General features: G+C 35.0%; 1 protein-coding gene across 1 annotated transcript in view; it reads right to left on the bottom strand.

The window, feature by feature from the left end:
- Positions 1-24,633, bottom strand: part of ADGRG6 (adhesion G protein-coupled receptor G6) — a 260,695-nt gene that overhangs the window by 88,304 nt on the left and 147,758 nt on the right. Inside the window, exons 5-6 of the mRNA XM_053711820.1 lie at positions 21,728-22,348; positions 4,047-4,118 (exon numbers count right to left, since the gene is read on the bottom strand). Coding sequence (XP_053567795.1) covers positions 4,047-4,118; positions 21,728-22,348 — 693 coding nt within the window. The remainder of the gene's footprint in view (positions 1-4,046; positions 4,119-21,727; positions 22,349-24,633) is intronic.

Here is a 24,633-nt window from a genome sequence, read left to right on the forward strand (position 1 = left end):
TTACACATCTACAACCACCAAAAAACACCCATGCTAAATAGTTTATAAATTTTGTCCTGAGTTTAGAAATACCCAATGTTTACATGTTCTTTGCTTTTTTTGCAAGTTATAGGGCAATAAATACAAGTAGCACTTTGCTATTTCCAAACCACTTTTTTTCAAAATTAGCGCTTTTTACATTGGTACACTGATATATTTCATGAATCCCTGATTATCCCTTAAAATGTATATCATTTTTTTAGAAGACATCCCAAAGTATTGATCTAGGCCCATTTTGGTATATTTCATGCCACCATTTCACTGCCAAATGAGATCAAATGAAAAAAAATGTTCACTTTTTCACAAATTTTTTCACAAACTTTAGGTTTCTCACTGAAATTATTTGCAAACAACTTGTGCAATTATGGCACAAATGGTTGTAAAAGCTTCTCTGGGATCCCCTTTGTTCAGAAATAGCAGACATATATGGCTCTGGCATTGCGTTTTGGTAATTAGAACGCCGCTAAATGCCACTGCGCACCACACGTGTATTATGCCCAGCAGTGGAGGGGTTAATTAGGGAGCATGTAGGGAGCTTCTAGGGTTAATTTTAGCTTTAGTTTAGTGTAGTAGACAACCCCAAGAATTGATTTAGGCCCATCTTGGTATATTTCATGTCACCCTTTCACCGCCAAATGTGATCAAATAATAAAAAAAATTGTTAACTTTTTTCACAATTTTAGGCTTCTCACTGAAATTATTTACAAACAGCCTGTGCAATTATGGCACAAATGGTTGTAAAATATTCTCTGGGATCCCCTTTGTTCAGAAATAGCAGACATATATGGCTTTGGCGTTGCTTTTTGGTAATTAGAAGGCCACTAAATGCTGCTGTGCATCACACGTGTATTATGTCTAGCAGTGAAGGGGTTAATTAGATAACTTGTAGGGAGCTTGCAGGGTTAATTTTAGCTTTAGTGTAGAGATCAGCCTCCCACTTGACACATCAGACCCCCTGATCCCTCCTAAACAGCGCTCTTCCCTCCCCCACCCTACAATTGTCACCGCCATCTAAAGTACTGGCAGAAAGTCTGCCAGTACTAAAATAAAAGGTATCTTTTAAAAATATATATATTTTTTAGCATATTTACATATGCTGATGTGTAGGATCCCCCCTTAGCCCCCAACCTCCCTGATCCCCCCCAAACAGCTCTCTAACCCTCCCTCTCTACCTTACTGGGGGCCATCTTGGGTACTGGTAGCTGTCTGCCAGTACCCAGTTTCCCAAATAAATGCTTTTTTTTCCCTTTTTCTTTTTTTTTCTTCTGTAGTGTAGCTTCCCCCCCCAAAGAACAACCCCCCTCCATCTCCGAGATCACTTAGATTTTATTTATAATTATATTTTAACCCCCCTTTTTAATTTTCAATGTTTAAATTTTTCTGTAGTGTAGCCGTTCCCACCCGCTTCCCCCCGTGCACGCGTGTGTCCGTGTCAGTGGCTCTCTCTGTATCGGATGGCCAAGGGGGGTTATTGCAGGATGCCTCGATATCGAGGCATCACTGCAATAACCGGAAAGTGGCTGGAAGTGATCAGGATCGCTTCCACCACTTTCCAAGACCAAGGACGTACGCCATATGTCCTCGGTCATTAACTGTATTTTTTTTGAGGACGTATGGCTTACGTCCTTGGTCATTAAGGGGTTAATTTGCTTGGTATCCTTTCTTGAAGAAGCAGCAATGCACTACTGGGATCTAGCTGAACGCATTGGATCGGCCAATGTTATGAGGTATATATGAGCAGCCACGAATCAGCAGCTCCTTAGTCTACCTAGGTATCCATTTCAATCATGGATACCACAAAAATGAAACAAATTAGATCATATAAAAAATGGAAAGTTGCTTAAAATCCTATGCTTTATCTGAATCATGAAAGAAAAAATGTGGGTTTCATGTCCCTTTAAGGTAAGGGCATAGCGTGAAATTCGGAAAAAAAGTTGTATGGAAAATTACATTTAGTTAAAAGTACAGCTAATTTTCATATATATTTTTAAATGAATCCATAGCCACAAACAAGATAGGGGCACTAAACAGAAAACTTATTTCAAGCACATATTACTTACTGTGTTTTAATTTGTGTGATAACTCCCCAGCTGTGATATCAGCTATTTTTGTGTATATTTATACAGTGACATTGCCTGAAATTGATTCCCTCTGGTCACTCAGATGCAGAGCTCTTTATTTTTTCTTATACGCTTGAACAAGCATTACAGCCACTAAGAATCAGATTGAACACTGCCCACATCTTAAGAAAATATAGAGTATGCTTCCAGTCCCCTGCTCAAGTGAATTATGGAGACAATGTGAAAGACAGGTGGCAACGTTTCATTGGCTGAACTGATCCCTGATGCTTAGAAGACGAATAAAATATTCTGTAGTTGGTTGCACAGAGGGGTCATATACACAAAAATAGACAATAGCACAGCTAGATGAGGAATAACATGAGGAATCAACAAAATATGTACTTGGAAAATGTATTTTGTTTACTGTTCCTTTAACAGACATTTTTTTAACAAAGACTTAGACATGGCTAAGAACAAGTTTATGTGGCAAAATGTGGACATTTTTGGTCTTGTACAAAATAGAAAATATCTCAATGAATTAAAATATTTTAAATATCGCAATCACATTGATAATTAGAATTAACCTTGTTTAAGCTGTAGGCACCCAAAATAAAGTCTAAGTCTGAGAAAACACGTTAATCATATTTTACTTTAAGTAAATTATTGCCTAAAACACATTGATTAAGCAGAATTGCTATGAAAACAGATGAACACACATTCTCTGAACATCAATACTAAAAATACATTATTACCTAATTCCTTTTGCAATAGTTCAAACATGTATCTACTTCATGTATGTGGTATTGGTCTATGAAATGTGAAATTTTTGGGAACTTTAAATATAAAATAACTTTTGGGAAACTGAAAATAAAATAGCTAAAAAAAAAAAGATGAACACACTCAAATATAAAATGAGCCTACCAAATTTAATTTATTAAGACCGCAGAATAATAATTTGAATGATTATCAAAGGAATTAAATTTACACCTCTTCAAAAAATTTTAATACAAAAGAAGAAAGTTAATTCTTATAATGCTCAGAACTTTAGGAAGTTCTGTCTAAAACACAATAAACCTATGTCTTTCTAGTACTGGTTCCTTGGAGGCGGGAAATATAGAAGGGGAATAACAGCAGTGACCAATTGTAGGATAGGATATTGTAGAGATCCTGTGTGCATGAACACAGAAAATTATAATGACAGTATGGAATCCTAATGCTTTTCATATACATATTTTCCATAAGAGCTATTTTTAGCTTTTAAAAAAATAAAGTAAAAAAATTCCATTGCAGATACAGTACTTGAATAATCTCTGTTGTCAAAACACTGCTTAAACAAGCCTACCTATTTACCTCAACTACAATAAATCCATTGAAAGGAGCATTCCAATGTCATAACTTCCAGCATGGTATTCATTTGCGTTGCAAAAATACCTCTTTATAATGTATAAAGAACACAAATAAAACATAACTTTATTATTACACCAATGAAACCTACTGGGGAAAGCAAAAATAATAAAATAGCATATTTGAAAGGTCATATAACTATTGTTTGTTTGAAAGCATTTTTGCGACAGATGAGCTTTTGAGATATTGACATAAGCTTTGAATAAAGGTCAACCATTAATTTATGAGTAAAGCACAAGGTGTTTCTAACAAAAAGAACATTCATTTTTTTTTATATAAGAAATACACTTTTTTTTAAAACAAGCAACATCACGTGTTTGTAAACTTTTTTGATATTTGAATATTCATTCATTAAATATTTATCTATTAAATTTAACATTTAATTGTAATACTTTTTTTTCTTCAAATTTTTGACCAACATTCAACATTTACTTATAACAAATGAAGGTCATCAAAATATGTATTATTTTTAACAATGCATTGAACCTACATTGTTTTACTAAGAATTATGAATAGGAAGCACTAATTTACACTGAATTCTACCTTGACACAAGCCCCCAAGGCTCTCACAGGAGGTGGTTTCCAATGACGGCGTGGCTGTTGTTAATGAGGTACCTTGAGAAAAAGTGGAAAAAATACAGCTTTAGTATAGTTTTTATGAGGGACATTATAAATTCTAGACAGTTAAATGCTAGCTGTGCCTAGGGTTAACACCTCGGCCATGTGTCCCAGGACAGCTATGAGTTATACATGGTGCAGGGGTGTGCAGGGAGGAACATGAATAGTGTTGTCCAGCAGAACTATTTGCTTTTCCTTCCTGCACACCATGCAGCATGTGTAACTCATAACTGTCCAGGAAAACATGACTAAGATGGCAACTCTAGTTGTACCTTGTTAAATAAGTTGAAGGTGCTAAACATTTATTTAAAGGGACATGAAAACATTTTTTTTATTTCATGATTCAGACAAAGTATACAATTTTAAAGAACTTTGCAATGTATTTTTGTTTTATTCTCTTGGTATCCTTTGTTTTAAAACAAAAACAGCAATGTGCTACTGGGAGCTAGTTGAACACATTGGTTGAGCCAATGACAACAGGCATATATGTGCAGCCACCAATGAGCACTAGCTTCCAGTACTGCATTGCTGCTCCTGAGCCTACCAAAATATTACAAACAAATTAGATAAAAGAAACACATTGGAAAGTTGTTAAAAATGTCAAGCTACATCTTACTCATCAAAGTTTAATTTTGACTTTACTGTCCCTTTAAACCAATACCAATGGGATAGATCACTTTCTTACAAATGAATTAAGATATGCTAAGCCAAAATGTACATTTGGTTTAGTAGAATATCATCTACACTTTTGAGAAATGAAAATGAGAATGTATAACCATTTATGTGTTGTACAAAAACACTGACTTAAAGGGACATTCCAGACAAAACTGAAATCAACATGTATGCATTTCAGTTTTGAAGATAAATATTTTTGTAACATACATGCATTAGCAAAAATACTTCTAATAAAAACTATAGCTGTTTCAAATGTGTACTTAAGGATGCACTGTGCACCAGCATTTTAAACAGAGCACTTGTTTAGAGAGCCTAAGGTGCTTGTTAATTGCTGACATATTAGCCCCACTGGAGCTCTGAGCAGTGTCAGTATTTTAGTATCTCTAGAAAAGTGATAACTTTTACTAGAAGCATATGTTTCTATTCAAGATGCAATTTATTAATGCGCATTTTAATTTTGACCTGAATGTCCCTTTAACTAGATTTTCAATCAAAAATTAAATTCCCCATAAGATATGAAAATATTGTTTTTTAAATTGCAATATTGAATTTACCTGCCTTTCCTGCAACATAACGTTTTTTTGTGAATGCAGAACCCTGACACTCCTACTTGCTGCAAAGTAATTGGTTGATATGTGCCGGAGCACATTTATATTTATTCAATGTATGTGTGAGTGTGAGCCTTTGTGCATGTGCGGGTGTGAGTGAGAGAAAGAAAGAAAGAGAGAGGTCTACAAATTAGGGACAGATATGTAACAGGGTTAGCTTTGTAAAGCCTACCATGTACTCTTTTAATTTTAAAAACTGGAAAATCCACAATTATAAGACATAATTTACAGGAAAAAGGGCAAAATAAATAATGAAATTATATTGCAAAGTTCTTTTTACTAGGCCTAAATTAAGCATTTTATATATTACAAAAAAATATTTACTTTCCTTTTAAAAAAATGAAATGCCTCACATAAAATAACATCACTGTCAAACTGTGACGCATGAGTAAGGTTTATGTTGTGCATATGCCCTGAATATAATGTAAAGGTGTCTCTGTATCAAAAGATCGACTAATATGGGTGCTTGGATGTAAAGAACAAAATTCTTTTGGGGGGGCACTTGCCACCTTTTGCCCCCTCCAGTGGCCGATGTACACAGCAGAGTTCTAGCAAATAAATATCAGACCTTTCAATCACACTACAGGACAGCAACGCTGTTTGAAGTCTATTATCATATCACAATAGGGATCAGTAAGATCACACTATAAAAATAAAAAATCAGATTGTGTAAATGTCTTTCTGTGTGATCACAGAGGCTCTGAAATGTGCAGCATTTACATTTGTCATATTTAACATGTAAAGTTGTGTTGGCACATTAATAGCACTAACATGCTCAAGAAATTGTTAAATAATCTTTAAACAAAAGTTATGTATTTTCTAAAAATCAAATAGATTTAAAATCCAAAATGGATTATATATATTAAAAAGTACAATAAATCATACTATCTTTTTATTATCTAATGACACTTCAATTAAAATATATTTTAATGCAACTTTGTAAATATTCAATTAATTTTCCTTTTTTTTTTTAATTTTTGTAAGGACTCCTTTTACAATATCCCCAGGTATGCAAATTAAAGCACACTATAAAATATTTTCATAGTTGGCAAGTCTGGAATATGATGGCAGAAGCACAAAGCAATTATGAATAGGACAAGTCAAACTGCATAGGTAACAGTCCTTGTTTTTTAATCAACACTACTCTATTAATCAGGTCTCCCAAACAGCCATCATTTTGTAATCACAGTTTGGTAGCACCGTCCTAATGTTCCTCCACTGCTTCCAACCCTATCAATGTGCTAGTTTCACAGAGTGAAACCATTGAAACCATTGACTTTTATACCCTGCCTAAAAATGCTGTGACCATCCACACTTCTCAGCCATGCCTAGAGATTGCGTCCCCATTTACCATCTCTGAAACAGACCCCAAGCGCTTCAGCAGATTGCCGTGGGCACCCCACATCACTTGACTTCAACCATGGTCACCAAAACGTACCTCTGTTCCACCCGGGCTGCATGTCCTGACCTCCAGGTTTGTAAGTAACAAGATACATTTTAACCACTAATCTATATTTCTGTATCTATACTATCTACTTATTTACCACATCATAAATAAGTGTCATAAGCCAGTGGTTCTCAACCAAAGTGACCTCAAGGCCCGGTAAATTTTAGCTGGACATGTAGTTTTATTTTATATATATATATATATATATATACAGGGATTTGTCCTATCAGTGACTAAGCAGTTCAGTGTGGGTTTAGTGGGGGCCCTGGAGTGTGGGGGTCCTACCGAGGGTCTGTCGCTGTGAGGGCCATGGAGTGTGAGGTCTGGCCCTGGAGGTTGGGGGCCCTTTCTTTGGCCCTTAATGTTGGGGGTCCTGGCTCTGGAGGTTGATGGGCCTGTTGGGTTTAGGGCAGGGAGGCTACCATGTTAATTTGCATAAATTTTAATACATTTGGGTCAGTGCGAGACAGTTTTCCTGGGGCCTTGATTGGTCTCAGTCTGCCCCTTGTGTGCAGTGGGGGCATGACAGGTCAGGGCCCACCAGCAGGGCTATCACGGCCCGGTACTGGGCCACGGCCCGGCTGTTGAGAAACCAGGTCATAAACAATAGTGGTGCAAATGGGTGCTGGGCCAATCACCCAAACACAATACTGTAGCTCCCACAAACTTCAAACATGCTGCCCATAATTTGCAAGGTTGTGCCTTTTTTTCTTTGTTCTTTACATATCCCAGTGCTTTACACTGAGCAAGGAGAAATATAAAAAAGGGAGAAGTGATATAAAAATAATGGAAGCAAAAATAGTGGAAAATATCATCCCATCAGTACCCTGGATATTTAGGTTTACAGTCGATTTATTTTTTGTTCCCCTAATATTTATTGGATAAAACCAACCCTAGTAAAAAGGAAATATCTAGTATACATTCAAATATTGATGTGACAAATTCTTATATCATTTATTTCTGAGATCTTCTTGTGACTATTTATGTAGGACTTTTATATACAGTAAATATCCTTTGTTGTCACATTTTTTCTCAAATAATGTATCTGTTCATTGTATTTATTTTAATGTAAGTTTGAGCACAAACTAGTTTTCTGCATTTTTGTCATTTATTTTATTTCAATATTTACTTTGATATGTATTATAGGAATTATTGATTATTTACATATTTGTTCTCTCTTGTTGTACAACTTGGAATCAGGTCTTGAGCTTTTATACGCTTTTGTAACGTATATAGGTTTGATAAATTAAAGGGATACTGTACCCAAATTTTTTCTTTTGTAATTCAGAAAGAGCATGCAATTTTAAGCAACTTTCTAATTTACTCCAATTATCAATTTTTCTTCGTTCTCTTGCTATCATTATTTGAAAAAGAAGGCATCTAAGCTTTTTTTTGGTTTCAGTACTCTGGACAGCACTTTTTTATTGGTGGATGAATTTATCCACCAATCAGCAAGGACAACCCAGGTTGTTCACCAAAAATGGGCCGGCATCTACACTTACATTCTTGCATTTCAAATAAAGATACCAAGAGAATGAAAAAAATTTGATAATAAGAGTAAATTAGAAAGTTGCTTAAAATTTCATGCTCAATCTGAATCACGAAAGAAAAATTTTGGGTACAGTGTCCCTTTAAGGTTTTGCTGACAGCACAAATTTAATTATAATCAAAAAAATTCCCTGTAAAGATAACATTTAGCATTGTCAAAATGTATGTATAACGTATGTTTGGCAACAAAATATTTTATTTCAATAAATCAGTTCATTATCATTTAATGCATTCACTAAATCTGCAATTAAAAGGAGGTAAATAATTTTATAAGGCATTTTGCATATTAGATATTTAGCCACATGAACTATATTTAGCATATATATGTTACAAGCATTTCCCGCTGTAAACAAACAGCAATTTAAATATTTGCAATACAATTTACTATAATTAGAAATAAATAAATTCAAAGCTAAAGAAAAACATTTGGACTTTCCGGTAGTTAGGGAATTACTGGGAATGCTAGCATATATTGAGGCTTCTACAATATTAACATACAGCCTCGCCCGCATATATAACGAGCTTGTCCATCACTGATTTAACAGTTTGGGTTCTATGAAACTTTGGAGCCTTTTCAGCTGCAGGTTCACGCAAAAATCACTGAGCATGAGCAGGGTTGCACACTTGCAATAGTGTGCAATGGTAAATATGGGCAGTAGATTGCCACTAGAGGCGATGCCGGACAGGGGTGAAGATGTACGTTCCTGTTCGCCTGGTCTTTCTTAAATGTGGGCCTTTGTCTTACTAGTACACTTGTTAACTAATAATTGAGTATACAAATGTAAATATAAGATTAGCTGTTTTAAAAGATCAGTTTACATCTTACATTCAAGTAGATGCTCACATTTTCAATAAAGTCTGTCCATAGAACATGGTAGTTCTCATTTTACCACGTTCTTAGGATTGTATGAGAAACTTCAATTTCCCATAATTTGAACCTATACAGGCTATATTGTGCTGTAGTGATATTGTAATACAATGGTAAATACAAAGGTAATTTTTTTTTACTAGTGCTTTATCTGGAAATTTTATTTATCACTTGACTGCTTCAATTGATTATTGCCTTTCCAAGTTGATTTTTGTGGAATATATTGTATATTGACCATGTATACATTCTATGGATTGCATATATTTCATGGAGATTTATACATGTGAATTAAAGGGACAGCCTTTTTATTGTTTTAAAAGATAGATAATCCCTTTATTACCCATTCACTTCCAACACAGTTATATTAATATACTTTTTACTTCTGTGTTTACCTAAGCCTCTGCAAGCTGCCCCCTTATTTCAGTTCTTTTGACAGACTTGCACTTTGGCCAATCAGTGCTGACTCCTAGGTAACTCCGCGTGCTTGAGCACAGTGTTATCTATATGACACACATGAACTAACACCCTCTAGTTGTGAAAAACTGTCAAAATGCATCAAGATTAGAGTCGGCCTTAAAGGTCTAAGAAATTAGCATCTTTCAACGAAGAATACAAAGAGAAAAAAGCAAAATTGGTGATAAAAGTAAATTGGAAAGTTGTTTAAAATGATATGCCCTATCTGAATCATGATTGTTTATTTTGGACTAGACTATTTCTTTAACATTAATGTTTTTTTCAGCCAGTTCCCATATACATCAGGGTAATGTGCATGTTTTATTTATTTGCTTGCTTCTTCTGTTTTCACAATTGTATCTGACCATGGAAGGTTGCCATAATGTTACTATTCTGCCTACCAACTGCAATGTCTTGCCCTGTATTGAGAAGTCTTTGTTGCAAAACAAAAAATATGTGTGATAAAGTGACAACTCATCGTGCGCATGCACATTTTGGCTGGTTTTGGTATATGCAGCACGTTCCTGACCTTTGTAATATATTCTGTTTCTTCTGAAGAAGGGTTAATTCAATTGCAGAAACATTGTTAAATATTTGTTTACCCAAAATAACTTAAATGTTGATTTAAGTTTGGACTTAAAACTTCTCTACTTAAAAGGGACAGTCAAGTCCCAAAAAAATCTTTCATGATTTAAATAGGGCATGTAATTTAAACAACATTCCAATTTACTTTTATCACCAATTTTGCTTTGTTCTTATGGTATTCTTAGTTGAAAGCTAAACCTAGGAGGTTCATATGCTAATTTCTTAGACCTCGAAGGCCGCCTCTAATCTGAAAGCATTTTGACAGTTTTTCACCACTAGAGAGCGTTAGTTCATGTGTTTCATATAGATAACATTGAGCTCATGCACGTGAAGCTCTTAGGAGTGAGCACTGACTGGCAAAAATGCAAGTCTGTCAAAAGAACTGAAATAAGGGGGCAGTTTGCAGAGTCATAGATACAAGATAATCACAGAGGTAAAAATTGTATTATTATAACTGTGTTGGTTATGCAAAGCTGGGGAATGGGTAATAAAGGAATTATCTATCTTTTTAAAACAACAAAAATGCTGTTGTTGGCTGTCCCTTTAAGTAATGCACTTATATAGTTGACTATGCTTTAAGCTAAGTGCACCTAAGTTTGCACTGTGCGTGTGCATGTGCACACATACGTGTGTGTGCATGTGTGATGCATAAATTGAGGGTCTCAAGGGTCTAGAAGGGTCTCAAGGGATATATCAGCTTAATACAACACAAGTTATCTGACGGCAGTTTCCATTCACAAAATAAACAAGGCTCCCAGTGAAAAGCCAGAGTGGAAAGTTGTATTTATATGTTTCATTCACATAGGAGTGACTTGTTTTATAAGGTGTTGGATTCCCTCAACAGCTAATTCATCATCTATCTGAAGTGTAGACCTTTTTAGAATTGTCAACAAACACACTAACCAGCTGCCTATCAACAGACAAATTAAACAACTGCATCACGTTGCTTCACTTACAAGTCTATGATGTTCCTGTGAAACGGTTGTACAATTAATATGGGTTTGTGTAACTTTTTTTTCATTCAACAATGTTAACAACACGCAGCCAACCTTGATGTATACACACTATGTACAACCTATTGACTTCTTGAAAGCTACGTTTCTGCATGGTAGAAGCTGATGAAAATGCAGTGGGATCAGGAGAACCAAATGTTCATCTGACTATAAGTGTTGCATTTATATTTACACTGGAGTGAAACTAAACGCGTCTCTTGTGATAATAAAATAGGGGTTAAATCACCCACACAATTTAAAGGAATATAAAACCCAAATATTTATTTTTCATATAATTTTAAACAACTTTCCAACTTACTTTTATTATCTAATTTGGTTCATTCTCTTGTTATCCTTTGTTGAAAAACATACCTAGGTAGGCTCAAGAGCAGCAGTGCACTACTGGGAGCTGGTTGCTGATTGGTTGCTGCACAAATATGCCTATTGCCATTATTTCTCCTGCTGTGTTCAGCTAGGCCCCAGGAGTGCATTACTGCTCATTCAACTAAGAATTACAAGACAATGAAGCAAATTTGAGCATTGAAGTAAAGTTGTTAAAAATTATATTCTCTATCTAAATCACCAAAGAAAAAAATATATATATTTTTTGTTCCTTTAAGGTAGACAAAGCCATAAAGGCATCAATTGTAAAGAATAAATACAAAATAGTAGGCCGGTATACTGAAATGACTGGATTATCCCATGGCATTTAAAGGGAAACAAACGTTAAAAAAAAAAGAACTACTGTATAAGAATATGGGGACGGGGAAATATGCTTCAATTCAAGTTGTAGTTCTAGAATGGTGCGTGGGAGTTCTATTGGTTGCACCCCAAACCTCATAGGTTCTAGTCGCCATGAATCTGCAAGGTAGCCCAGTGTTTACCCAGCACACAGTGAGGAGCTGTGAAGGCGCAAGTGGGATTGTAAAATACATTTGGCCCCATGTATTAAAAGGCGTGCGGACAACTTCTCAACTTGAGAAGCTGTCCTCATGCCTTTGCTGCATACAGGCAGTGGTTCTGTTCATCCGCTGGCCCGTATGCAGCATTACACACTCTGTGTAGTGTGTAATGCCCACCCCTTCACTAGCACAACCAATCAAGTAAGAGAAGGGACAGTCAATCACTGAGGGCGAGCAAGCCTCCCATCTGGCTTCCGCTTATGCTGCTTCGAACATGGAGCCCATTTTGTGAGACAGTTAGGAGCTTGCATGGTTGAAGCCACCAATTACCAACTGTGTCAATATGGTTGCGCTCCAAATGGAACAAAATCTTTATGTTTTACCCCTTTGTGGCAGGTAAAGAGATACGAAAGTCAAAATTAAGCTTTCATTATTGAGATAGAGCATGCAATTTTAAAAAAACACTCCAAATTACTTCTATTATCAATTTTATTTTATGATCTTGGCACACTTTGTTGAGGAGCATACCTTGTTAAACTCAGGAGCGTGCATGTCTTGAGCACTAAAGGGTAGCAAAGTTTGCAGCAATGTTTTTAGCAGGGTTATATATGCATTATTGAGCTCTGAGGGAAGCAGTGTTTTGCAAATACAGGCACTGCTGCCATATAGTAATCAAGACATATTCTGCTCATGTGCCTACCCAGATATGCTCTTCAACAAAAAACTCCCACAGAACAAAGTAAATTTAATAAGACGTAAATTGGAAAGTTGCATGAAAATGCAATGTTAAGTTTTATGTCCCTTTAAACACATAACTAGGAAGAGATACTAATTAAAAATGTCTACGTTTAATTACTTAGAGAATGTTTGCATTCCAATGTCCCTCTAAAGAAGATGAATTAGGTCCAACTAATCTTGTTTGCCTTGCAAACTGCTACTTATAGATCCTCTTGGTCTGTGAGTCTCCATTAGGGTTGCCACCTTTCTTGGAAAAAAAATATGAGGAGCAGCAATGTACTACAAGGAGCTAGCTGAACACATCTGGTCAGCCAATAGAACGAGGAATATAAGAGCAAACACCAATCAGAAGCTAGCTCCCAGTAGTACATTGTTGCCCCTGAGCCTACCTATGTATGCTTTTTATAAAATATAATAAAGAGAAGGAAGCAAATTAGATAATTGAAGTGTATTGGAAAGATGTTTAAAATTGTATGCACTGTCCCTTTAACAATAAAGGCTATGTTGGTAAAATACCAAACAACCAGAGTGGTCTCAAAGTTTTCAATTGGGACTGGGCTTGCACCTCTAGGGGACCCATCTGGCTCACCAGTCAGTAGTTATTTTGCTACAGAGGGTCAGGTGGGTCCCAGGCTTTACCTGCTTCCCATCTGGTCTCATCTTTGTGCCCCCCCCCCCCCATGAAAAGGTCTGGATTTGCCTTTTACAAATACAGGAGTCAATTCTAATCTTTCTGATATCTGCTCCCGATAATGAAGTTTTGGTTAAATTGGGAAGTGTATTTTTTGAGTGATCACAATCCAAAATGGATTTGGCTACTAAAACCCCCGAGCCTCAAATGAGTTTTCACTAGAAAAGTTCCTGAAAATGTGACACATACAATGGCCATTTCACACTTCTTAAGGTTACATTACAGTTGCTTAGCATAGTGTGTAAAAAAAATCATAATTTACATGTGAGCTTAAAGGAACATTGTACACAAAATGCTTTATAGATGATCCATTTATATAGCCCATCTGGAAGTTGTAACAATGTATAGTTTTGATTATGTTTTATTGTACTGATTTTCAGACTCCTAACCAAGCCCCACAGTGTCAGATGTATACCCATGTCTACAGATTCCTGCTGTTATTGGTTGTGTAATCTGTTTTTTCATATGCAGAGAAGGGGGGAGTGTCTGCTCCTTTTTTTTCCATCCCCATTCACCAGGTGTCCCAGTTTAAACTCATCAAGAGAGCTAAACTGTGAGCTTCTAAGTAAATTTTTTAAAGGTTTTATACTGGATTTTTAGATCAGTATCTTTTGCATATTCTTCATTATAGTAGTGTCTATTACATGCAGATATATAAAAATTGGCGTACACTGTCTCTTTAACCAATTGTAATCTAAATCCTTCTTGAGAACTAGTAGGCATTATGAATGCCATTTGTATGTGAGCATTATGGGTATACTGAGCAAGTTTGTTTAATGACTATATTGACACTTTTAATATTAGTATTTTTTCCAGTCATTTACTGAAAAAGCATTGTTTTCTGGTTTGGCAAGATCTACATCAGAAATCATATCTTTTATAAGAAAGTGACCACAACTGATCACCTTCTAGAACAGGATTTTAACAGTTCTCAAGGATTTAAGTATAGTCCAAGGTTTTAAAAAACTCATTTGCACTGGGCAAAACTGAGTTTATCTAACTGTAAGAAGAGGTGACAATAGGTTTTAGATATTGTAAATTACAATTAATCAAATCATATTTTTTCTTGCGGCTTCTCGTTTTTTTCTGACAAAAAACAAACTGTGAAATCCTTGTCACAAAGACGTCAATTGGAATCCCGTTTATCAAAATGACAGTAGTGAAACTGACAATCATGACAAAGTGAGGGCGAATTAGAAACAATTACAAAGCGCAATTGCTACTGGCCATTTATTGATGTTGCCACCGTAATTTCCGTTTTCTCTTTCCTGCAAATCTCGTTAGTTTTATGTGATATTATGTATTAAATACATATGCATATGTAAATGTCTGTCCTGCCCAGTGCCAATTGACTGTACAATAGCAATCAATAGAACTTTATTAAATCTAGACCAGATATGCAAATACACCTCTAAAATGGCATCTGTGGCCATTTCAAAGTGTATTGCACATGCACACGTTAATATAAATAGTCCAAATTGCCTTGAAATACTTGAAAATATGTCAAAAAGGCAATTTCAAGACTTAGTTTAAGTGCCTTTACAGTACCTTGCCAAATTATTAGACTCAGGTCAAAATCGCAATTTTGATATTCATTTCATATTTATTCTTAAAAGTGTTGATTGATATTAAGAAAAAAATGTATGTTGATCTCATGAACCCATTTTAGTTTCAAAACTAAATCAATCAACACTATTGAGAATTAATATTAAATTAGTATCAAAATTACGACCAATGGGTCTAATAATTTGGCAGTGTACTGTAGGTGTAAAATTCAATAAGTGTAAAATAGTCTTGAAAACCTGTTAAAAATGTCTAGAAAATGGATTGTTATCGCCAAGATTTTTTTGGTTACATATTGTATATAGGGCTTTTTTGTGAAGCCAAAAATATATGCTATCAGCTCCTAGAAACAGCCAAAAAACCCAGCATGCGTCTCAAAATTAAAAGTGCGCTTTCTTTTACTGAAAACAAATTGGCCAACAGATTGTAAAAGACCCCATACTGTCAGGGTTCCAAGACGACCAATACAGTGTTGCTGCAACCATATTTGTTCAGGAATTGCATGTCCCCTGTTATGACTAACTATGGTGCAAGGATGACTTACAGGCACCGATGATCTAAAGCTCTCCTCTATGGTGAGATTATCTAAGAAGTCTTGTCAGTTCTCTGAGATCCCTCAAATAAGCTTTAGAGCAGTTTTTCTAGCTATGCAGGACTCTGGTTGTGAAGTAGAGATGCCTACATTACAATACAAAAAGCTCCCCAAAGATTATGTTCGATTTCTCTCCGTGATGGTGATTTTTTTGATCATCAGGCACATTGTTTTACAGAAACAACTCCTCTTACACCTATGTGGCTGCAAGAGCCTTTGCCCTGTGAGGTCTAGGTAAGCCCCTGTTAGTGACCCTATTTCTCATGCAAAATACAAAAAAGGACATTTATACTTTAAAAAGGTATGCTGTTAAATAAAATAGAGTAAAAATGCTTCAAAAAATCAGCTGCTGCAGATGATCGATGAATCTTACATGTCCTAACACAAACTGCTTGCTGGGGTGCCTGCATCTGTGGCAGAACCTATACACTGTATATAAAAAAGGAAGGATGATGCCCCACTTCAGGAAATCCCTAAAAAACTTGATCTTTATTTCAAACCATTAAAACCATTATAGAAGGATAGCCCAAATCATCTTAAGCGTTTCATGCTTAAAAAAGTCCTTAGTCATAGATTACATCATTATCTCATAGTGTGAATTTAAACTCATAAAAGATCAATCAGTGAATAGTATTACATTCATTGTTACATCAAGCAATATCCATTTACAAAAAGTAAAACCGTGACCAACTAAAAACAATGGACTTAAAAAAGTCTTCTTTAAGCGCGAAACGCGTAAGTTGATTTGGAAATAAAGATCAAGTTTTTTTAAGGATTTCTTGAAGTGTCATCATCCTTGCTTTTGCTTCATTAAAAGAGAGTCCCTGAGTTACTCTCTGTGAGAGACATATGTGGTAAAATAAAGTGAGACAAATGCTGTAAAATAAAAAAGGTACTAAAATTTAAGACTTTAAACTGTGTATTTTGTGTATTTCATTTAAGAATAGTTTTTGTAAACTGCATCATGATTTTCTATTGTATATTTTGTAAACATTACTTTTAATTTTTGCAAGCAGGCTGAACAAAACCTTATTTTGGAGAGTTTCAAGTTTTCTTTCACTTCAGCCCCCCAGCAAATATATTTCAGGCACACTATTTAAACATTTACAAGGTTGGATTCAACATTTATTAGAAACAAAATACATTATTTAAAAATATAAATAGTTTGATTTTTTTAAATTGAACTAATCTTTTTCATTTGTTTTTTTACTGCTAGTGACATAAGGCATGAAACATGCTGTTTTTTTATTTTGATTGTTGTGAACTTTATTTAACCAACTCTGAAATGGTACAATTGATTAGGGATGGGCAAATGTTTTGCAACATTCGAAAATTGAAACAATTTTGAATTTCGAATGTTTGCACAATATTCTAACATTTGTTTTTTGTTATAGTATTTCAAATGCTTTCTTTAAACGTATTTGAAATAAATTACAAATATTCTATTCAAATTATGCAATATTCAAATTTTTAAATTCGAATCGATATATTTTTAATAGTATTTCTAATGCTCTTTTTAAATGTAATATTTGAATTATGCAATATTCAAATTCGAAAAATTCAAACATTCAAATTTATATATTTGTATCTATTATGTATCAGTTTACTAAACTGCCTACCACATGAACTATTGAACTTCTGAATAGTGTTTGTTAAACTGAATGTGGATATTCGATTTTATTATGAACATTCGAAAACAAAAGTAACATTCGATAACCAAATTTTAATGTATTTTGATTCTTATCAACATTCGATTGTCCAAAAAGAATGTCCACAGTACTATTCATTCTACCACATTAATTACACTTTTAGCACATTCGCCAATCCCTACAATCAATATAAACTCAGTTATATTACCCTGAATTTACGTTAACAGTTATTTGATTTTACAGGTTTTGTATACAGATCATGTATACCAAACGTTTGCATGGTGTTTTCTTTTTGAGGCTTGGGGACGGAGTGGATTTTATTGCATATAGCATAGTGTCACCATACTTTCTAAACATATGAAGTGCTAAATTCCTGTGAAGTTTCCATTTATGTCTGCAATAAGGATGGATATTTAGATAGTAGCAACTCCCAGTTTTCACTCTTCAGAAGTAAAATCTGTAACTCTTAGCTTAGAAACAACAGCTAGAGATGTGCATTAGTTTTATCACAAAAGCACATTTTACTGGGGGGGGGGGGAGAGAGTGTGGCTCCACACTCTCTATGTCTTGCCCCTCTGTATATCCCCCTCAAAGCAGGGCTCATAGTCTACTGAAAATCTATGGATTTGCCTTTATTGTGATAATGGTTCCAAGATGGCCACAAAATTGTTGTTGTACAGAAAAACTTGCCACTATTTGTACAAGAAGGCTGCGCAAGTGCATAGTTTTTTGGCATGGACTAACAAAGGGGGAAGAACGACTCAGTCAAAAGAAGCAACTTCTTTTGCTATTATGTGGCTGTCGGCTCAGCATCTGTTCATTTCAAACAACCAGAAAGGGGGCTATTGAAATGGGGGCCATGTCACATTCTTTGCTCTGGGATCCAATGAGGTTTAGTTACAAACCATTTTGCTTCTGATGAAACGTAATTACGTCTGAGAAACACATCAGGCATGCCCCCTTCATGCCGCAACACTATCATGCATCAATGAGTATCACTGAGCAGCTGATTCAAGTCCTCTGTGAATACTTATCTACAGAGTTGCTCCAGTGTTAAATAGTAGTTGGCTACTATTACAGCGGCCTTCATTTGACATCCGGGACTTCATTGATAAGACCTTCTAAATGCTTCTTGGGACATCTTAGAGACATTGCCTTATAGCCATTTGAGGGTCACTCATGAGTAGTTCCTGAATAGAGGATTGGGCTCACATTGGTGTGTATCTTTTATTGTCCATTTTAATGAAATGTACTGCACTTAGAGTTTGTGTGCTCTCCTCTTATTTCTTTTTACAAACCTCTCTATGACTATATATAATACACTTATACATGAAGTAAAATTCATACTTAGGATTCTGACAAACTAAATGTAACTCTTACACTATAGAGTAAACAGGAACGATCCATTAAAAAAAATTACATTTTTTTTTTTAAATATGTCCGCTATTCATTATCTCTACTGTGTAAATAATCCATATTTAATACTTCTCAGCTGTCTGGTAAGAAATTGGGCAGATTAAATTGTTTCTGGAGTGCATTAATAAGATTTCTGACATGGTTGAGCAGCATTACATCACAAAGGTGTAAAACAAAATATGTAAAGAATAAAGAAAACACAAACAATAAGAAAGAACAGTGGGTAAAATAGTTCTCTGGTTTCATAGCACACAAGAAATGTTTTTCTTCAGTTTAGGTTTAAATGTTAAGAATTTATAAAAGCTTTTATGTTAAAGTGATATGGAAATGAAACTCAAATTACATGATTCAGATGGAGCATATGTTTAAAAAGAACAATTATTGGACCACTATATGGTAGCAGTGGTTTAACAATGTTTGTAGCAATGTTAATCATATAATGCTCACAATACTTTAAGGACAATGTCTGAACCAAGATAAGAAACTCAAGTGCAATTTTTATGGCTGCTCACCCTTCAAACACAACATTTCTATATTTACCCATCTGCTTTACTCTTAAAATTACCTATTGCTGTCATTTCTTTTGGATGCAGCTAATATATTTCTTGTTCTATCCAGGACAGGAAGCTTTGGCTGAGTCAGGGAGACCCATGGGCTTATGTGATTGTTTTGTGGTGGTGTAAGAAAAGGTAAATGGAAGTTTGTTTATATATATTGTATATCTACAGTATATATTGTTACATTGGCTTACCATTAATTAAATACTAAGTTATCTGGCCCTTTAATTGAAAAAACAAATATTAAATCATAGTATGTGCCTTCTTTTAAAAATATTGCACACCCCTGCCATTTAGTAACTGCCTAATTTAATGGACAAATTGCTTTCCAAGTTTTTCAGACTTACAATGCAAACAGGCTAAATACAAGCGTACCAAAAACACATAATTTTGAACATTTCACTACAGATGCAGCTACAGTTGGTGAGTAAATGAGAGGAATACATAATACATATATATGTATGCTCCGATTATCTGGAGCAGAATGTGTTTGTTTCTGTCAGGGCATAACTATAGGGGTCTCAGAGGTCATAATAAAGATTGGTCCCACACCATCTGGGCCCTGCAGCCAGTATTGGGTTTTTTCTACAGGGGTGCCTGGCCTCCATTTTCATCATGTCTGGCAACTTTCTATCCCCATGTAAAACATGGCTCACAATATAAGGCAGTGTATGGCTTTGACTTTACAAATATGGTGGCAGGGTTTACAAGATGTCAGTCATAGTGTGGCTGCACAGAAAAGCCTGACACCATATTTGTACAGGAAGGCAAAACAAGTTCATAATTTTTTATGGTAGAGTCCAATGTGGCTACTGGCTCAGCTTTTGTTGATTTCAAACAGACAGAAGGGGTAATGTTGAAATGGGGAGCCCTATGTAGCCTTTGCCCTGAGGCCTAATGAGGTTTAGTTACGCCCCTGGTTCTAGTATTACAACTTTTATCCTTTTAGAGAAGTTAAATATTGTAAAAAAAAACAACAGGAAATAGGTTTCAAAACAAAATGCTGTAATTAAAAAACTATAGTTAAATATTATGAAATATTCTGCAATAATAGGTTCTCTATTTTCCCTTTATTAAAAAAACATGAAGTATTACTAATAAAAGTTACTTCTTACCATGTAAACCTTAAATTGGGTCGTCAGCTGTTCTTCACAGAAATACTTGTAGGAAACTGGGCATGGATGGTAATTAATCGGGGTCACACAATTGTCCCACCCTTGACCTTACCATACATATTTTTTTCCCAACTGAACAGTGATTTTAGGCTGTCAGTAACACAGACACTTATTCAGCAGTGATTTGACCACTCTTGAAAGCCAATAGCACATACATAGTAGTGTTTTAACATCTCCACAGTTGCAAGTAAAAACTACAGATCAATGTTTTAACACCCTCTTTACTGCCAGTGACTAGGGATGGGCGAATGTTTCACAACATTCGAAAAACGGCACGAATTTTAACACATTCGTTCGTTCAAATCGAATTTCGAATGTTTACATAACATTCTAACATTCGTTTTTCGAATGTTCGGTTTCGAATTTTACGATTACATTCGAAAATAGTCTTTTCGAAAAATTCGAATTTAGATTGTAATAGTATTTCTAATGCTTTTTCTTTAAATGTAATATTCGAATTATGCAATACGTGTATTCGAATTCGAAAAATTCGAATTTAGATTGTAATAGTATTTCTAATGCTTTTTCTTTAAATGCAATATTCGAATTATGCAATATTCTATATGGAAACATTCAAAATGATATATTTGTATCTATTATGTATCAATTTACTAGATTCCCGCCCTACCACATGAACTATTGAACTTCTGAATAGTATTTGTTAAATAGAATGTTAAATTCGAAATTTCGAATGTGGACATTCGATATAATTATAAACATTCGAATTCGAAAGTGACATTCGAAAACTGTAAATAACATTCGATTTTCAAATTTTTAAGAATATTCATTCTTATCGACATTCGGATTTAGAATTCGAATTTCGGTAATAACATTCGTTCTACATTCGAAATTCGAAAATTTACACATTCGCCCATCCCTACCAGTGACCATAAAACAGTGATTTTGTTTCGCCCTCCTTAGCTCCCAGAAACAGAAACAGAGTGGTGCACTCAAAGTGTCACTTCTTTTGGGACATATTTAAAAAAAATTCAACATACAGAAGACATTTTTAAATTTACATTTTAGGGTCCAGTATTTTTTGAAATAGTTGACTGTCCAGTGAAATACTGAACACCTGGCAACCCTAAGCTTATATAAATGTGAATCAAGGTAGCAGATGGTGGAGGGGTACATAAAACCAACTTACCACAACTGAGGTTATTTTCTGCTTTTCTGGCCCATGATGGGATGCTCCAGAATTCATTTTCCCAACTGACAATATTCCCTTTCATATCACAGCTGAGATTTGAGAGAGTCTTTGAATCCAGGGTGAAGTCCCAGAGACGAAAGTTGTAAATATCCCCTTGTAGTGGTCCTATTTTATTATCATAGGAACCAAGTAGTAAATTCCCATTGGCTGGAATAGTCAGACCTTTTTTGAAAGGGCAAGAAACTGTTCGATAGGTATTTTTGGCATTCACACCAATAACGTCTGATTGGCTATCCCAGACAATACACAGCTGTTCAAATGATTCCCTAAACAACTCTTTATTTCCAAGCAATGGCAAAGCAGGGTCAAGAACACATGTTGTTCCAGCGATCAACAGAAAATGCCCTGATTCAGTTCTACCAAAACTGAAAAAATCTGTTGAAGAATTCCAGTATGAGAAAGCTTTCCATTCCTCTGTGCTGTTGTTAGATAAAGTTGCCTCCAAACACACAGTTAATTGGCTTAGTGTAGGTATAGAAACTTTTGATGAGATAGAAATAATTCCTGAAGTTTGGTTTCGGGGTACCACAACCTTTTGGTTTCTCAAAGAAACTGCCACTGTTTAAAAAAAAATAAAGAAAGATGTTTACAAATATGGCTTAAGAAGAACTAAAGTTATTTAAAAAAAAAAAAAAAAAAAGTATTTTAAATATATGCATTCTTTATATAAGTAATGAAAAGTGCAGTATATATTAAAGAGATACGAAATCCAAATTGTTTTCTTTAATGATTCAGATAGAGCATGCAATTTTAAGCAACTTTCTAATTTACTCCTATTCTCAATTTTTCTTTGTCCTCTTGCTATCTTTATTTAAAAAGCAGGAAAATAAAGCTTATAAACCGGCCCATTTTAGGTTTAGCACCCTGGATAGTGCTTGCTTATTGGTGGCTACATTTAGCCACCAATAAGCAAGCATAAAACTAAATTAAAAATGGGCTGGCTCCTAAGTATTATATTCCTGCTTTTTAAATAAAGATAGCAAGAGAACGAAGAAACATTGATAATAGGAGTAAATTAAAAAGTTACTTAAAATTGCATGCTCTATCTGAATCACTAAAGAAAAAAATTAGTTTAGTGTCCCTTTAATATTTTCTTCACTGCATTGAAATACACTCAACGAATAAAGTATTTACAAGTAGGCACATGTTTTGCAAAAGGCTGTTTAGTGGGAGAGCACTCTTTTTTTAAATAAAGTACCAGCCAATCAGAAAGTGACAATCTGCCCCATTGAAGCTAAGCAGAGGAGGTTCCAGAGTCTCTTCTTTAGTTGCTTGATGCTGTTTTCAATTGGGCAGGAGTTCCTGTTAGATGTGCCGCCCACTGGCACACGAAATACAAATAAATCCTCAAACAGATGGGTAGCAAGGGGTAAGTAAAAGACTCACAAAATGGGAATTCATTTGTTATTCATTGATCTTTTGCAAAAAATTTTGCCTACATGTTCATGCTTTTTTTTTTTTTTGCTGCATTGATTTCAGAAAATAAAAGTTTAACTTTTACTGTCCCAGTAAAGAGAAAGCAAAGTCAAAATGATAGAGTATGTAATTTGAAACCACTTTCCTTTTTAATTCTATTATTAAAATTACTTTGTTTTCTTGGTATCATTTGTTGAAAATATACATTGGTAAACTCAGAAGCAGCAATAGGACCTAGCTGGTGATTGGTGACTGCACATCTATGTCTCTTGTAATTGGCTCACCAGATGTGTTTAGCTAGGTCCCAGTAGTTTGGTGCTGCTCCTGAGCTTACCTTTTAACAAAGGATACCAAAAAAAAAATGATAAAAGAAGTCAATTGTAAAGGTATTTAAAAGGATATGCTCTACCCGAGTTGTGATAATATAACTTTGACTTTAATCAGGCCCTTTATAAGCAAATTGTATGCTGAGTTTTATCTCGACAAAACCAGGGGCCAGAGAGCCACTGGCTCCTAAAATTTGACCCCTGGCCACTACATTTTTAGGTCATTCTCCATATATCTATATATAAATACAGGTAGAAAACCATTTATCCAAACTGCTTGGGACTGGTAAAGGTTTGGATTTCGGAATAGTTTGGATTTTGGAATCTTGCATCTGTAAAATGGGACAGTTTGTAGAGGGGATGGAACCAAGTGTAAAGATCATATATTATTAAGGCAATATTTACATATCATAATACAGCTTATACATGTAACCTAAAGGTAGTTTTATATCATTTTTAATAGATTTGTATACATAGTACCATCAGAAAGATAGTACAGTACTGTATTCAGAAAGGTAATATTTGTTGTTTTAAAGTGAATGTAAACTTTCACGAATGAGTGCCCGTTTTTTAAAAATATTATTAAAAACGGGCACTTTCATTCATGAAAGTTTACATTTCAGCGGTTTTGTTAAAATACTTAACTTTTCTTCTTGCAAGCTGGAGCAGCGAATTCCCACGCCCGCAGGTCGTCTCTTAATATGTCGTCTCTTCATACGTCAGCAATGACGAATCCGGCTTCCTCCAATCACGACTTCCCCCCCAGAGCAAACACTGCCTGAGGCCATTCCATGATTGGAGGAAGCCGGATTAGTCATTGCTGCCATATGAAGAGTCGACCTGTGGGCAGGGGAATCGCTGCTCCGGCTTGCAAGAAGAAAGGTAAGTATTTTAACAAAACCACTGAAATGTAAACTTTCATGAAAGTGCCCCTGTTTTTAATATTATTTTCAAAAACAAAAAAAGAATCAAAGATACAGCAGGGAGGATTTTCACTTACAGGTGGGGAAAATAGTAATGTTTGATCATTTTCTTTTAGAAAAAATATTAAATTAAAAAGTTTGGATTTCAGAATAAGTTTGGATTTTGAAATTCCAGATT

The sequence above is a fragment of the Bombina bombina genome, chromosome 4 (assembly GCF_027579735.1).
Source record: "Bombina bombina isolate aBomBom1 chromosome 4, aBomBom1.pri, whole genome shotgun sequence".
In the NCBI taxonomy this organism is placed as follows: Eukaryota; Metazoa; Chordata; class Amphibia; order Anura; family Bombinatoridae; genus Bombina; species Bombina bombina.